Here is a 17,205-nt window from a genome sequence, read left to right on the forward strand (position 1 = left end):
TTATACACTACTGTAGTTCCACTAACCTTTGTGCAGCAGTGACAAGGGGGTTAGCAGACGGAATAATGGTGCAAAGGGGGTTTGCTATGAGAATTCTGGTTAAGGTGGTGGTGTGGGTTTTTGACATGAGCATGTGTGGGTGCAAAGTTTATGTACCTTGGAAGACCTGTGTGTCAGACCATCACACTGATCTTGAGGAGATCCTTAGGTCAGAACATAGGTACACTGATAGACCCTATGCATCGTTCCAAAATCGAACTCGGAATTGAGTAGGACAGAATAGGGCCCTGTTGGAAAAATAAGAATAGCACAGGTTCCATACTAGAGCAGCAGCACAGGCTGAAGGGCAGATTTAGAAGATGCACGAAGAGCAACCCAAGAAATCCCAGTGCTAAGATGGGTATAGCGCCATAGGTCAGGCTCAGGGGCAGTGGCAGAGCTGCTACTATCACTGTAGCACCGAAATAGCCAATGTTAAAGACGATTTAGTAAAGCTTAACAAGGAAGTCGGATAGTTCCCTTGTTCCAATGCTACTGTTCACCACACACTTACTATTTACCAACTCCACTCGATGAAATAAAAACCACAAAGTCCTCTTTTAAGAAACAAAAATGCTGTTTTTAATTGCAAGTCTTAGCTGAACTAACAGCGCATTAACATATTTCAGGAGAACTTTAACAGCGATGCAATACTTGCACCAACCACAAGGGAAAGCAACGGCACTTGTGCGTAACAGGCTATGTAAAGGGACAGGTCATTTATAAACACAGCTCAAGCTTCCTCTTCATTCAGTGCCGCTGCAGTGATGGCAGTACCCCAGAAACAAGAAGCGGATGGATACTTCCAATACTTTACCTTCTTCCTCACACATGCGTCTCCTCCAGGAGTTTGTTAGCAAAGCTTCTTTCCACAGCAGCGTGACTGGCAGGGGGTCAACAACTCTTTGGCAGTGGGTGTAGTTAAGACCAGGTAGCTAGAATGATGCCATGGTACCGCCCTGAGGATCTTACAGGCCGGGGGCGGAGTGAATATAGTGCACTAGGAGTACATATAAAAGATCTTCATGTCACCTGACATGACTTCACCCACAGGCTTCATAACAAATGGCTGAAGACCAGGCCCTGTCCATGTTCTCTGTGCACTGGTAATACTGAGCTACAGCTGAAGTGGTACTAGCTTTACAATGCAAGCTATCTGCAAGCCACCATTCATCAACACTCTAGAATCACAACTGGAACTGTGCTTGATATGATTATAGCAAGCATCCCTACACTCCTACAAATCTGGGGTAGAGGGAGAAGGATAGTCATACCAGGTGCTTCTCCAGACACTGAGGCAACGATTAGAAGGAAGAGGGGAAACAATTCTTGCTCAGTGTGGTCACGCAAAGAGAAGCTCCATACTCAAAGAAGGAATAGGAAAACTTACAAACCCAGGAAAGAGGGAGCAGGTCAAATCAGGTGCTACCTCAAAACTTGTGCTAACTAATCCCAAAAGACATTGTTTACACAATTTTGTCCTGACCCACCCCGGTAGAGAAGCCCTGGAAAGGGGAGAGGGAGTTCATGTTTTGGGGGCTAAGAAATTCATCTAATGTATCCAAGGAGGCTGCGGTGTAGCAACAATGAGGCAAAAAACTGGGTAAGGAAAAAAGACACCAGTCTGACCCTTGCAGAATCAGAGGCCTGCGTCAGTTTAAAGTGCATTCTATATTTTTTTTGAAGTTCACCTCCTCTTTGGCCTCCAACACTCCACCTCTAGGAACCTTGATATGCTTGATCTTGCTTCTAAGGAGACCACCAATACACGAGACTGGAACCACCAGTCTCCTGCCATGTACTGCACTATTTTCATCAGTAGTCTGACCATGGGCAAGTCGAAGAATGTAGAAAGTAAAAAGGAAAGAAGAAGAATTTGCCATTTCAATGCTGGTATGTTCTTTACTTTGAAGTGGGGTTCACTCAAGTTACTGACAATTCTTCCCATTTCAAACACGTTCGTTTTAGCCTAAACCAGATTTACATAGGTTAAGGTGTCTGATTTTAACAGCTAATGGAGCCACCACTATAACCAAGCATTGCTTCATAGCCAGGAGCTTCCACACTGTCCCATTAAATCAGGGCAAAGAGCAGCTGAATCTGAAGGGTTGCAAACTAGATAAAGGCCACACGTGCAATCACACCAGCCTCCAACGAATAATATGTTCAGCTTTGAGAGGCTATTTAAGAAATATCAGCCTTTGAGCACAGTATTTTCACAGGCCCCTAGCCCAGGGCAAGAGTTGGGTTCCCAAACTGAACTTTTAGACACCAATCAAAAGAATCTCCAAACTTAGACATTGTTACACCCAAAGCTTCTCCTAATTAAATGGACAAAAGAGACAGTAGCTGTCTTCTTGACAGCTAAATATTCTGCTGCAGAGAAATGCGGCCAATAACTGCAGTTGGAAGACCAACTATAACCCACAATCAGAGTGCGAGTAACACAGACACTGGAACGGTCTGCTCAGAAACACGTTCAAGTTATTAACCCATGACAGCTCTTAGCAGGAGTGCATAGCCGCATAGTTCCTGTTCTAGAAACTCAAACACTGATGGAATGACAAGCAATACCACACACAAAAGCCCTTCTGAGTATCCATCTCGAGGCACCTTTACAAGTGACTGATTAAAGTTCACCTCTCCTCCTGGAGGAGAGGAAGCAGCAGAGACCACGCTGCAGCAGGCTGGCCACAAGATGATCATTGTGATGGGGCTGAACTCCATGCTCTTCCTTGACAAAACAGATCATTACTAGGGTGAACTTAGACTGGTGCGTTACCGTAAAGTAACAGGATTTACTGGCATAATTTTCTAGGACGTACGCAAGTTGTGGTTTTGGCTCGGAGCAAATGCATCAAATTTGTACAGTGAGATCTGACACCCCTTGTGCAGTCAATTGTTTGTTAGAAGCGAGAGGACGAGATCAAATTGTATGGCTTATGATATAGCTGTGCATCTTTGTAATGACGGACAGTGGGCATGTAGAAAACTAAAACAGTACTAATCACTGGATATCCAAAACTATTAAATGAAACAAATATTCTACATCTTGTACCAATCCCAGGTGCCATCAGTGAGAACTCCCCCATACAAGCCAGCCTGCTTGATCTAGGACGTTACCATCATGGAAAGGTGGTTTTAACCCTTATGTATCGCTCAACTTTCCTATGGACTATCCAACAGAAAAACACAGTCTCTAACTCACCCATACAAGGAAACTGTGCATATAAGTATTTTCCTTTTCCTACCATTTTTGTTTATATGACCAGAGCTGCAAGTCACAACTACAACATGATCTGGGAGTCAAAACCTCTTTGGACAGAGAAGGAAGTTTAACATTCCTGCTGAATTCACTGTATTCTTATTTCACTAGTGATCTACGTAGAGTATGAAGTAACAGGTGATTCCTGTGCTTTATTCACTATTAAATGTGGGGATAACAGGCAGTGAAGACCACCACTGGTTAAATTATCTTTCTGGAACACAGGCAGGCTGTAAGCACACTTGCCATGCCAGTAACAGCAGATTCACAGTGCTAAGAGGTAGGGGTTGTGTGGGATAGCTTTAAATGTTTGCCGAAGAAGAATCAATGGAATGATGCTACCACATCCTCAAAGTAAAAGCGGTTGTATGAAATGCATTTGTATAACTCACCTGCATGAAGATTGATCCAAACAAACATGTGAACATGGCACATTTCAGAGCAAACTTCTACATAGCTGCCCTAGCACAGCATTAGAGCTGTGCATTACACAATGAGTGAGATGAAAGCCAAGAGCTAGTCCAGTGACCCGGCTGCCAGCTCTGCTAAGACGTGCTTTTGTATTAACAATACAGTAGAACGCACTAGCAAATAACCAGTGTGGCACACACTGACCCTTCTATTTACCCAAGTAGCTGGGACACGCACACCACCAGCTCCTCGATGTAGGAAAGGGACTCGAGTAGTCGTTGAAAGAAGAAGCGGGTTTTTCCTGTTTCCCACGCCCCCAATGCCCCGATTCACAGTTTAAGGCCTCTGTAGACTATTGACTGTGGTGGAATACACACACCATCACTCTTTCTGTTGGGGATTGCTGCAATAACCGATTCTTTGGGTTTCTGTAAAGTCAGTACCCTGGTGGAGAATGATGGAGATGACCAGAACCACCTCCCTTAGTAACCACTAACACTTATTTCCTGTTGCATAAAGCGACATGCAAAATAGAGACATCTCAAACTAGATCTCAGAATAAATGGGAAGTTACTCTTAAAGCACTTGTGCACATTTGTTTTCATGTATGGGGCTAAAGGTCACAGGCTGCAGCTATCTAATACTTGTTTTCAGTTTCAGAACATTGACCATTATTCGAGCAAACACATCAGAGTCGGTGTGAATGGCACGAGCAGCCACAGAATCTACCCCCAATACTCCACAGCACATGCATCCAAACTTTACCTGCAGTTTAACCGATTGTTACGCTCTTCAGGACAAGAGGACTTGAACGCAGACTTGTGTCCCAAATGAAATTTAGAAACAAGGAGCTCCAATGGGGCTCAAACACAGAGGTAAGGTGCAAAAGAAATGTGAAAACAACAGCTTAAATGGGTTCTTGAACACAGACATATGTCTATAAAGAAATTTGAAAGAAAGAGCTCAAATGGGAAACAACAATCTACTATCCCCCAACTTTGGAGTGCCCCTCGTAAGACCGGGGTGAGATCAGTCTTTTCTAAGCCCAGATCTATCAATTTCAAGCCAAGGCCCTTCCATATTGTGCCCATCTCTTGTCTCCTCTTTTCAGTAAGTTTTAACAAGGTCATAGACATAGATGTGAAAGTCATCATTGAATTTGATGAAGTACACAGTAGGCTTGGCTGGGACCTGGTAGATAAACATTCCAGTCTTTTTTACTCCTTTTTCGTTGACATATTCGACTGGCTTGCCAGCCAGGCTCTCCTCTTCCTCTTCCACATCAGAAGAACCCCGGTCTGGCGGCAGCAGAAACTTGTTCTCTGAAAAGAAAAGAAACAATAATAAATGATTGCAAGCCCCCATTAGGGGAAAGCTGCTTTTATTTTGGGGTTTTAGAACACCACCGACTATTTGTACACCCCATGTGTTTGGATTCTTGGAAGGAGTGGCTGGAAAGCAGCAACACTGAGGTTCTAAAACAAATTGCAAATCTACGCAGTGCCTCAAACACACACCACCAAACATGACATCAGATAGCCACAGAAGGTCCAGCTTAAACACGCGTCAAAAGATAATCATATGAGAAGTGATTATTGATATATTTTGGTTATTATATAACAGGTTTTTTTGGGTACAAGTACAATTATGAGATTTTTTAACTAGATTAAAGCAACAACACAACAGTCCTAGCCTCGAAAAATGGTTGTCATCGGGGAATGATCCCAGTCAGGCTGAACAACAACTTGTGGTACACCGTGATTAGTGGGTTTCTCCCGCTTCCCAGCACTCTGAGGCATTTACAGGGACATTCAGAACAAGAAACTGTACAACATGATATAACTTGCCACACAGTAACTAAAATAAAAGGTTTATGGCTCAGTGGGGATAAGATGGCACCATACCCGAGCACAAAGAAACAAATATCATAAGCTGTGAACCTTTTAAAGTGTAATTAAAGTCAACAGTGACAACAGTAGGTAACGTTTATTACCTACAAATGTAGTATTCTTGCAGGAACTTCATATCCTGGATAACTCTAAAATAAACAACACTTTCTAAAACCAATACCAAGTCCACAAATTGGTCAGGAATGTTAAAAACGGAGCATTATTAAGAAGTATCCCTCGACCACTCTACTTATGAAGAGCAGGATGTACAGGAGGGTGTGCAGGTCACTTACGAATACAAAGATGCTGGTGTTGCTGAATCCAGAACGCACCAATGAGCAGACAGTAAGCCCTGGATCCCAGCACCATAAACCACAAATATGTCTCAAAGCTTGAACTGTACAGTCCAGCTTTAAGGTGTTGCAGCATGTACAATATCAACGTTAAGTCAGGAGTGGCTGGCGCAGAACATAGAAGTGTATTAAAAGGCAAATATAGGATGAACTTGGGCAGACGCAAAACCTACAGCAAGCCAAGCTGAACCTTTTCCATGTCAAAGTTTAATATTTATCTTTACAAAAGAGCCTAATTTCCGTCTGTTTAGTGTGATAATGGAAACAAAGAATTCCACCATCCAAGACACAAATTAAAGGGCCCACAAAAGAACTGGTTATATCAATAAACATTACCAAGCTGCTGTCAAGACCAGTATTCCTAGCAGTTCTAAAAGTACATGACTGGAAAGCATTCTGCTAACAACATCCAGTCATATATTTTTTTTTATCCTTTATATTCATGAACAGTATGCGGTCTCTACATGCGCGCAAGATCTCAAAAACACTTAATGCATTTTTCAAATAAAAACAGTGTTAAGGAAGACATGTTTGCATCTGGCAACATTTTACGGGGGGGGGGGGGGGGGGGAGTGAAATGGGGACTGTCACAATATGACTGTCCAGGATAAGGAGGTGGAGGACTCCACTGGCCATTTTCCCCCTTATGTTTATCCCATCCTTTATTTTCAGTCACCGTGAGAACTGGTTGAAGACGATCATCCCGTCCCCCTTTAATTTCACTCCGTCCTGTGAAAGCGGCCAGACCCATGTGAACTTGTCAAATGCATCTATGGAACGCCAGGAGAGCAAGGAGGAGGGCCTTATAAACCGCGGCGTAGAGAACGAGGTGTGCGTCGTCATCGCCAAGGAACCCGGAAGCGAGGACACGCCGAGAAACCAGCTCAAGACCGGAGGACTCGTCGTGCTGCAGGGCCACACAACCGCTATTTCCGAGAGGCCAGAAGAGGAAGAGACGCCACACATTTCCTTTGGAGGCCGCCAACATCTTCCTGATCAGGAGCCGGACCCCATCCGGTACCGTGTCCAAGTCAGCCACGCTCCTGGAGGTGCGTGGCTCCCCGAGGTACGTGCCCGCGTAAGGGGATGGTTCACCAAAGAGGGCTCGGGGACAAACAAGCTGACGTCCAGGGCTGGGGTGACTGAGGGGAACTGACACGGGGTGTCTGCTGATGTACAGAACCTGTCAAGCGCTCGCAACCACTTAGCAATGGTTGTGGTGTTTACTTTTTTCCCTCACGCCTTTACCTTGATCAATGCGTGGCAAAGAGGGCCCCCATTAAAACCTGGTTCTTTTCTTTTTTTTTACCTCTTTTGTGCATTCGCCTATCTCATTGAGGAGAAGCTCAACACAAACCCTACCTCTGAAGTAAAGAAGGAAAAGGGAACCACAGCACGCCACACCTGACTGAACTTATACTAATAAAAGACTACCGGTGTTACAACAATATCCTCTCTGCCTCTCACTGCGTATTTACAGGGACATTGTATTTTGAAATCCACTGTGCCATAATGCATTGTAGGGTCAGTCTGGGCATTTGTTTTTGACAGAGAATGGTGTACAAATCAGAAGTAACATTTCCCACTTTTAGGCCACAGACTTGCACATGGGCTGTTTATGAATTAAAAAAGTAGCCATGAAGGAGTACCAAGATTACACTTAAAAAGCCTTTCCTGATCCATCACGATATTCTGATATTAGTCAAATGTAAAATAAAAGTGCAAATTGGGGAAAAACACTCTTTTAGATGTGAAGATCTAAGACCTAGTGAGGAAAATGGAACAAACGTAAAAAAAAATAATTACTAGGGAATCAGAAGTCCCTACTTTTGCACACAAAAGTAGAGAAAAAATTATTTTAGAGTTATTATGTATTAGGCTTGGCCTCTGAATGATAAATGGGCACTGTCTGGCCTTTTGGATGCCAATGCTGACCTACTAGTTTCACCACTGTTTTTTTGACACACCAGGTTACTGTGGCAGGGGCCACTGTGTAAGAAATACACCTGGTTGTATATATCGAATCTAAACACTATGAGAGTTTTTAACGGTTGTTAATTACACAAACATGTGAAAATGCATTGCATTGGCTGAACATTCTGGGCAAATCATTTAATCTCCCCGTATTCTCATGTAAAGCGCATCAATACCTTTAGTTCAATATTGCGCTATATAATAATGTGGGTGAGAGTCTCGGCTCAACATTAAGGGCAAATCATTTATTCTGCACACACACTCATGTAAAGCACTTGAATACCTTTGGGTCCAGATTGTACTATAGAATGATGTGGCTGCAATGGTGACACATGAAAACAGGTGCTGTGGTAATAAAGCACTGAAAGGTTCGAGAGCTTGTGTGCGGTGCTCTTGAACAAAGAAAAAAGTAGTCCCTTTTACAATTGCTAAAATGGGACAAGTGAAAGAGTACAGGTACTAGGGGGCAGCTCCGTGGGAGTAATCAATGACGAAATGGTGGGACAAAGTGGAAAGATTAACCACTCAGAAGCAAGGATTTTAAAAAAGCACTGACACAAATTAAATGCAGTTGGTGAGCTGTAAGCCCACTAAGTATATAATTTCTCAGAGAGACAGCGCAAGTACTGTCTAGGCTTGACCTAAAAATGAAAAGACAGGGGGAAAGCAACAGAGGGAGCAATTGAGAACGAGTGTAAGGACATGCAAGTTCACACCAACCGACAAGGTCTACGGTCGCACCGTGGAAGAAAGCTTTCCTCTTCTCTATTCTGATAGACAAGCACATGAAAAAAGCAAAAAGATACCAGGTTGCATTCCTCCATGGCTGCACAATAGCTCTGAAGACCAAACAGAAAAAACATCAACCACATTCTTTTTTGCCAAGAGTGAAGACTCTTCGATCAACTGATTTAAGAAGAGGATGAAGAAAGTCTCCATATTAATAAAATATTAACTTGCTGTCCCTCTTGCAGACAATATAAGCAGATGGGCAAGGAAAAACCATCAAAAAGCCAAGCCATAATACAGTGGGGCTGCTGGCCTATACATTACACCACACTTGACAGACATCTGCAGTCCCTCTCTGGAAGATGCCCCCCCCGCCCCCCCCTCCCCCCCCCCCCCCCCCCAAGACATGGAATTTGCCAAGAACTGTGTCTTGGGTGCAAATAAAAAAATCCTTAATATGGCACAGTTTTGATGGGGGATAAGACAGGCAAAGAAAACTCCAGTGCAGGTTCTCTCACTCAAGGTTTGCCAATGAAAAATCTGTTTCTAGCACACAAACCCTCGTCACTTTGATAATATATTCCATATGGCTCCACCTGCTAATCAGGTTCTAAAACCCATACGCACAAGACAATTGCTCGTCCTGTGACAAGCTAGACTTTTTGTTGTGGCCCCCAACCATCAAATTAGTACTTTAAAGTTTCCCCACAATAGACAAGAGGCGAGATCTCATCATGAACTTAAGGCGGAGAGTTTAGGACACCCAAGAGCATGAATGGGCCCAAAGGGGCATCACAGCCAGAATTTGAGGAGGGGAGCAGATCCTACAATCTTTATTTTTAGTGCTAGTTCAAAGACTCTTACATGAGTGTTTTACTTCCACCTGGTAATCACTAACACACAAAGGACCCACATGGGATGGGAGGGACAGAGGATATGACATCTAAGCCTTTTGCTACTGACTGCTGATCTTCTGTGGCCTTTAACCTAGAGCCCTCCAAGTAATTTCCACACAGTATCTACATTCACATGCTGAGCAGGCAAATGAAAGCTAAAACACTGCCCAGACATATAGTACACTATAGGGAAACTACAGAAAGTATACAGTCAAGCCTTTTAAAGGCACCAGGTAGTTGATAAACATTTCAATGTTCAATTTATGATAAAATCTACTGAAGTCAGTAATTTAATCTGTCCCTCCTCAAACACCTGACGCGAAACAACATCTAAAAGGGAGATTTAAAGTTTCAGAGGAAAGGGGAACCACCAAGATGGTATACAGACCAAGGCCTGCATTTATTATATCGACTGACATTTCACGGCCTGCACTGTAGCGCTTAATTAAACAGCGCTGCAGTTGTTGGTGGCAAAATGCCTGTGGGCAGTGGCGTAACGAAACTTGAGGGGGCCCCCCTGCAAAGTACATTGAGGGGGGCCCCCATTCTCCGCGTCAGTCAAGAGCTCTCAGGCCAGCAACCCGTCATACTGCAGGGGCTCACCCCAGCCATAAAAAAGGATTATGGTTCCTCCATTGGTCACATCCGCCCTTTCAGTGGGCAATTTACGTATATCAGTAAATACTGCTGCTGCACCCTACAGCAAAGTTACATAACGCTGCCTCCAGCCAGCCCGCCAAACACATCCTCCTACTTGATGACTCACCTTCAAGCGAAGCCCGCACAGTTAACCACCTCCAAACACAGAACACCGCCTTCCTGCCTGCTACTAACGCATCCATTAACTCTACTCTCACCCCTACGAAACCTGCAGTTATGCTTTTCCGCCTGCCTTTAAAACCACCCCTCGAATGTCACTGTGAACCCGTTACCGTCGGCCACTGCTCCCCTGTCCACCACCGACAGAAAGACTGATGGCCGGTCCCCATCTAACCACTGCCTACCAGTAAAGACAGAGCCTTTCAGTTGCTGCCCTCCCCAATGCCACTGTGGTAGTTTAAAACATGTTAAACAATCTCTTCAACTGACCCCACCCAAACAGTTCTTGCTGCTAGCCTCTACGGCATCAAAGCCGTTCCTGCTACTTTTCATCCTCTGTATGATGCACACAATAATATTAAATGTACAAAGGGTCCGATTTTTGTTTCCTCACGCCAACATTAATTTACACTATGTAGCCCACTACACCATACCTCCTGTAAAATGCAAACCTGATTCCATGTGTAGCACTAGCCTGCAAGTACCCCAAGGACAAACACCAGAGAGAATGCGCAATTTATGTAATTAAACCTACAATGACAATGTAGCACTTCCCCACCCACTGTCAGCCCAGCAAAGTCTACAACCACACAGTAGCCATCAATACCGTCAACATCTAAAGCGCATTTCCACTTCCTTTCAATGACAGCTCCTCATACATATACCTATGAATTTTGGGCACCATCTACCACAGACCACAGCATTCTTTGTCTCCCTAAGACTAACCGAATGCTGTCTGTGAACGCTTCTTTTCCCCCTTCCTTACTAATAACTAATAGAGAATAACGAAAACAATATATAGTGTTTTTTTATACAAATAGCGTATCAAGCACTTGCTCCCCGCAGTCCTCTGCAGATCCACACGTATCAATATTCTGCCATCACATCATCCTGTCAACCCTGTTATTATCTGGAGATGTTTTTTATCCCTTCCGTGAACTGGGAAAAGCAATACCTTGCACGAAAACAAGTCCCTTTAAAACCTTTGCTACTTATACAGGCTTGCAAAGCACTTACTTGTTTTAGTAACTTTCGTTTTAAAGCAAATAGGTAGCTCATTCTATGATTGAAATTACTGCTTAAAAGTGTGGAAGTTAATACTGAGACGTAGGATGATTTTTTGCATGTCTGCCAGACACTTGTTCTTTCCTGCATGCGCAGACAATGCAACAATACAATTTAGCTTAACAAATTGTTCAGAAATGTACCAGAAGGTAAAGAAACAGCCCACATTATTTTTACAAAGAAAAATAGACAAACGTCCATTTAAACCCCATGACATAAAAGCCTTAGCATACACAGCTTGTCCAAATCCATGCCACCTAATTCAGCCCTGCCACATACCACACATCTGGCATTAGACTAACGCATTTAAGTGTGGTGATCCACATCACCGCACTGAAATGCAAAATCAAGCGTAACAGGCATTGCGCCTCCTCGGGTACCAGTGCTATTAATCAATTCTGGTGCAGTATTATTTCCATGTGGCCAACGTCTGTTTTCTGGTGCTTCCCCTGTCTCCTAAACGTGATGCAGTACATTTCGTTATGCAGTACAGCTGCCTGTGTGGTAGTCCTGTAATGAATGTCCCTTTTCTATGCCCACAACATTTTGCAGTATTTCCGTAGTATGTCCATAAAGTTAGGTCACGCGAGGATTTGTTGCAGGCGCGCACCATGCACCGGCAGCCCTACGATGTCAGCCGTTTTGAGTGCAACATATGCAAGGACTGGTTCTTGACGGGAGCTAGGGGCTTGAGAAGGGCACCGGAGCTCTGGAGTGGGTGACGTGACCCGGGATAACCTCCGCCTCCCTGCGGGGAGCGATGTGCAAAAAAGGACCGCTCTGCATGCAGGAGCCGGGATCTAAGATTTCAACACGATGACACCACAGCGCAGAACTGCCCAATTTCATTGCTGTCTTGTTGTTGGGGGAACGGAAATAACGATGAGTAAGTATTAAAGGAATAACATGCAGGAGTCTGTTTCCAGGCTGATTCCTACTTGTTTTCTTCAAAACTTACACATGGCGGTAATAGCTACTTTCAGCAGCAGACATACCGGAATGAAAAACAAAAACGTTAATTGTGAAGGTCCCGTAACTCCTGTGACCTAAGTGTATCGGAAACTCTTCCCTGTGTCAGAGCGTTGATTTCTTCAGATGCAAAATAGATATATAGCTGCACGGATTAGGGGTGTTAGATTGTGTAATTGCTAAATGAGTGACAACGGTTTCCGAAAGCGTTTCTGTACCCAGGTGACATTGTATTGATACCGCACAATACACTCTCGGAGTGCATAGACATAACCGCCCGTCCCCTTACTGCCATGAATTATTGCTCCTCAGAGGGTTAGCGCCTCCAGTCATCTCTCGTGGTTCCACCTGTTACTGTTGTCAGTCACCTCAGAGCCATCCAGCGCCTGTTGGCCCTCCCGCGGTCCTCAATGCTCCTCTTTTGACGAGAGTCCATCGAGAGGCATGCTCTAACAGTCTACTATATTGCCTCATCCAGCCTCTCAAGTTCGGGCCTCTGCCTGCTAGTCGCAGGCCAGTGAGGCCCCATTTACACACACACAGAAGAGGCCTCAGGTCCCCCTCCGTCCAGCAGACTGCGCCGAGGGTCTAGGTGCCTACCATGGCGCAGGGAGCTGTGGCCTTACTCTAGTCTGGAAGCATCAGAGGCACCACTACACATACTGCTTCAGGCTCGGATCTCCCCTCCTCACACTCCTGGCTAAGTGGACAAAACACTGCAGACCAGGGCAGTCTAGACCACATAGTCCTAAAACATGTTAGATACCAGTACCTCAGACAGAAGATCACTGAGGAGGCACTAGAGGGTAAGTCACTGGGACTTACTGTGATTTTAGCATCCCAGAAACGGACTGATTACTCATAGATGAAAGCAGCTCTTTTTGGAAGGTTTAATCTGACCACAGATTAGCATTTAAAAAAGCTTTGCAGCATTTCTTCGCAGAGTAACCAGACATTATGGGAGGCCTGATTGGACCATGAATGAACTGCCACTTTTAAAGTGCTGGAGTAAGTGTAACCTGGCGCAGGAAAACATCCGATTTCTGCAGAGAACATCCTATGTATTTATTTTGTAGAGTTACATTAACATGTAGCTGATGGAAAACTGCTTGGCGCTTGCATGTTTGCAAAGACACCTGGCAGGCTGGTCACCATGAGGGTGCAGAGGAATACACCTCAATTAGAGCACATTTTCACACCGATTCACTCATAGATGCCAAGGTTTCAGCTTGGTAAGTGTGACATTTTCATAATTTAACTGTAATAATGGGTGACATTCACACAGTCTGACTCTGCTCAGTTTTCAGTAGCCTGCTGTTAGCACACTTTAGTTCAGTGACTTTCTTAAAGAGTTTTTAGTTGCTCAAATGGGTGTAAATTCTGATATTTATATATGTTTCCCTTCTCTTCATTGCTTGATTTTGCTCACAAGAAAGTTTCACTTAGTCGTTGAAATGTCACCCATAATTACACTGAAATTATGAAAATGTCACACATCGCAATCTGAAACCTTGGCAGCTATGCTAAGCCTACAACGCACAGCAAATTTGAACATGACATAATTCCATGCCACACAATTACACTATAAATAATTTAACCCTACAACATTCCATACCACATAATTACAATCCTAAACATTTAAAACACATATTTCCACTTCACTCCATACCACACTATTCCACATCACACAATAACATTCCACACAACTTAATACCACTCCAAACCACATTATTACACTCCACACAACACAATTCAACTACACATAATTCCACTTCAACCTATATAATTATACTTTACACAACACATTTACACTCCACTCCAAAACACATAATTACCCTCCACAAAATACTACTCTGCAACATGTTGCATAATTCCAACCGCACAATTATACACCACGCCATGCCACATAATTCCACACCTCACACAATTCCCCAATTCATCCCCACACAATTCACACAACATAATTACACTCCATATAATGCCACTCAGCGCCACATAATTTACCTCCACGTAATTATGCTCTACTCCATATTGCATAAATGCACTCCACATAAATCCAGTCTATGCCACGTAGCAACATTCCACATAACTACACTTCACACCATGCCTCATAATACCACTCAACATCATTTTCACTCAACAGCGCACACTTCCACGTCACACAAATTCAACTCTACACAATTACACAACACACCACATACATCCAACCTACACCACAAAATTCCACGTCATGCTACAATATTTAACAGCACACCACATAAGTAAACTCCACTACATACCACTCCAAAACACACAATCCCACTCCATGACACACAATCCCACACCAAATAATTCCAGTACACTCAATACCACACAATTACTATCCACATAATTACACTGCACGCCATACCACATTAGTTCTCTACACAGATCCAATCCACACAACACAATTCTATTACAGGACCAGAGGCTTCGTATTATGCCTCTCTTTTTATTTATTGCTACTCACAGCAGCCAATGAAAACTTTTCTTATGTCAAACAAAACTACATTTCCCATGATGCATACACCACATCACTTCCTGCAGAGCCCCATAAGAGCCAGTAGCACCGGAACCAGTCCTCTTTCTTTGCTGCTCACGCAGACAGTTTAGTTGAGAGCTCCGTGTTTGCAATTATTGATTGATGTGATTTGTATTTCACTTTTGATGCTTTGATTGTGCAAGCGGCGCGTGTGAGTGATATGCGATGTACGCTTAACGACGCGCTCGTATGCAAATGTACAGCGTTGTGCTGCCCACTGTGGGGACGCGCATTGGCGCTACGAGTATCCTGCTGGCAGCGGAGATTAATTCGGGGCATAGCTAGACGCGAACGCTGCATCGCGCGGTAGTTTGGTGGCGAACGCGGCGCTCGGCTGCTTTATCAGTGTCCCCTTCAGCGCATTTGCGCTTGGTTTACTTAATACAATTTAGAAAAAATTGGTAAGGAGGAAAAAATAGCGAATTATTTTTAACAAGGATACCTTTAATTATCCTGTCATATGTGTATATATTCACATTTTCTTATTTAGCCATTTTATAGTTGAGCATATAAAAAGAACATATATTTACAAATAACATCTCTAAAACAAAAACAAACTAAGGCTACTGTCCACCATGAAATATTTCCTATTGTGGAGCCACCTTTAAATAGTGTGAACTACCCAGAAGGTTCATACATTGCGTATAGGAACATCACTTTCCAAATAATTAAAAAGAAGCAATGTGAGACTGTTACATCCACAAATAGTTCAATTAATTTGCAGTCCTTCTGTAAAAAACTGTCGACGCGGTCGCGTTTCAGCCGATCTATTTCTTATGGCCTCTTCAGGACACAAACAACAGCAGCATTCTACATAAAGAAAAATAATAAACTCTAATAACATGTACAGTACATAGTGGCCAAACGATAATCCTTGCCGGTATAAATACAGGTCTCGTTCCCTGTGAAGCATGCAGAAAGTTCCACCACCTCAACAGAAACACCGAATCAGCAGTGACGTGAATATCACGGAAAATAAGAATTCAAAAATCCTCACCTTACGCAGGCATATATGTACGCCCAATGTGACGGACAACTCATTCTACACCCGTGTGTCTGTTTCCCACAAGCATATCTATAAACGTATTAAATCTACAGGATCTCTCATTCTGCACTCGGATAGGGTCAGCACAAACCTTAGCTATTGTCCCTTACTTCGGACATCTTGCATGGAATCAACTTGCTAGTAGGCGGTGGAGTATGTTTTTTTTTTTTTAGGTCTACCCCTAGCCCGACTAGGACTGCGGGAGAAAAAACGGAGGTAAAGAAAACCTCACTTAAACCATTAAAATACATTAAGTCCAACAAAGGACTACCTTATCACCAAAAGAATCGAAAGAAATACCTGGCTTAGAAGTATTATCACCAAGCTAACGTCGGGTCCACTGTGGGGACTTACATCCGCCGTCGTGTGCACGCTGCAATGAGGAAAAACGCACAACTAAACACGCGGGGATAAATCAATAAATCTGAACTAAATCTAAACGACACGCGCCTAAGCACCAACTTATCTTACCTTATGGCTCTTCTCTATTTCTCTCTACGGTCTACGTAGCATCTCTCCAAGTTCGCTGTCCTACTTCGAATCAAGGTACACAGGAGTGTACACGGAGCCATATTTCAAACAATCGACAAAGACAAAGGACTAACGCGTTCACCCATCATGGGGAGAAATGTGTCGGCCATTATACAGTGGAGTGGGAGCACAGGCCCCCTAGTTATATACGTGGTTTCTTCCTGGTGAGGGACAACACTGTAAATCGATTTAAGCAATTGTAAAAGAAAATGGTAGGTGAAAAATAATTATGTGCAAAAATAAATAAAATTGAATTACTAAAAGCAATAATACTTAAACATAATGAAACAACAGTCTTGACTAGAAACGAAAAATAACTAGTTCGTGAAGCTGCTAATTCGTAGAGGCAATGAATCTACTCTAAATGGTGCCAAATAATTATAAATAATAAAAAAATAATTATAAATAATAAAGAGGACCACCACCATTACACCCCATGTGTGCTAAAAACAGAGTTAGAGAACTTGTAGACATCGCGGCTCACATTCTGAACAAAACATAAAATTATACAAATACAATTTTTTACACAAATACATATTTACACAGTGACTGCACATATCAGGTATTGGCAGACTGAGTCAGATAACCCTGCCAGAACTTACATGAAAATCTTCAACTCTACCGGTCTTATTGTATCAAGGACCATATTTCGTTCCTATC

The 17,205-nt window shown here is 43.3% G+C and overlaps 1 protein-coding gene across 4 annotated transcripts in view; it reads right to left on the bottom strand.

Annotated features, from left to right (window-relative positions):
* Positions 1 to 597: 597 nt before the first annotated feature.
* Positions 598 to 17,205, bottom strand: part of LOC146772217 (spindlin-W-like) — a 53,779-nt gene continuing 37,171 nt past the window's right edge. For all 4 annotated transcript variants that reach the window (XM_085639483.1, XM_085639485.1, XM_085639482.1 and 1 more), the window contains exon 5: positions 598 to 5,037. In XM_085639483.1, the coding sequence (XP_085495609.1) occupies positions 4,823 to 5,037 (215 nt within the window). In that variant the 3' untranslated portion in view covers positions 598 to 4,822. The remainder of the gene's footprint in view (positions 5,038 to 17,205) is intronic.

This window comes from Triturus cristatus, chromosome 12 (assembly GCF_964204655.1).
Source record: "Triturus cristatus chromosome 12, aTriCri1.1, whole genome shotgun sequence".
Classification (NCBI taxonomy): Eukaryota; Metazoa; Chordata; class Amphibia; order Caudata; family Salamandridae; genus Triturus; species Triturus cristatus.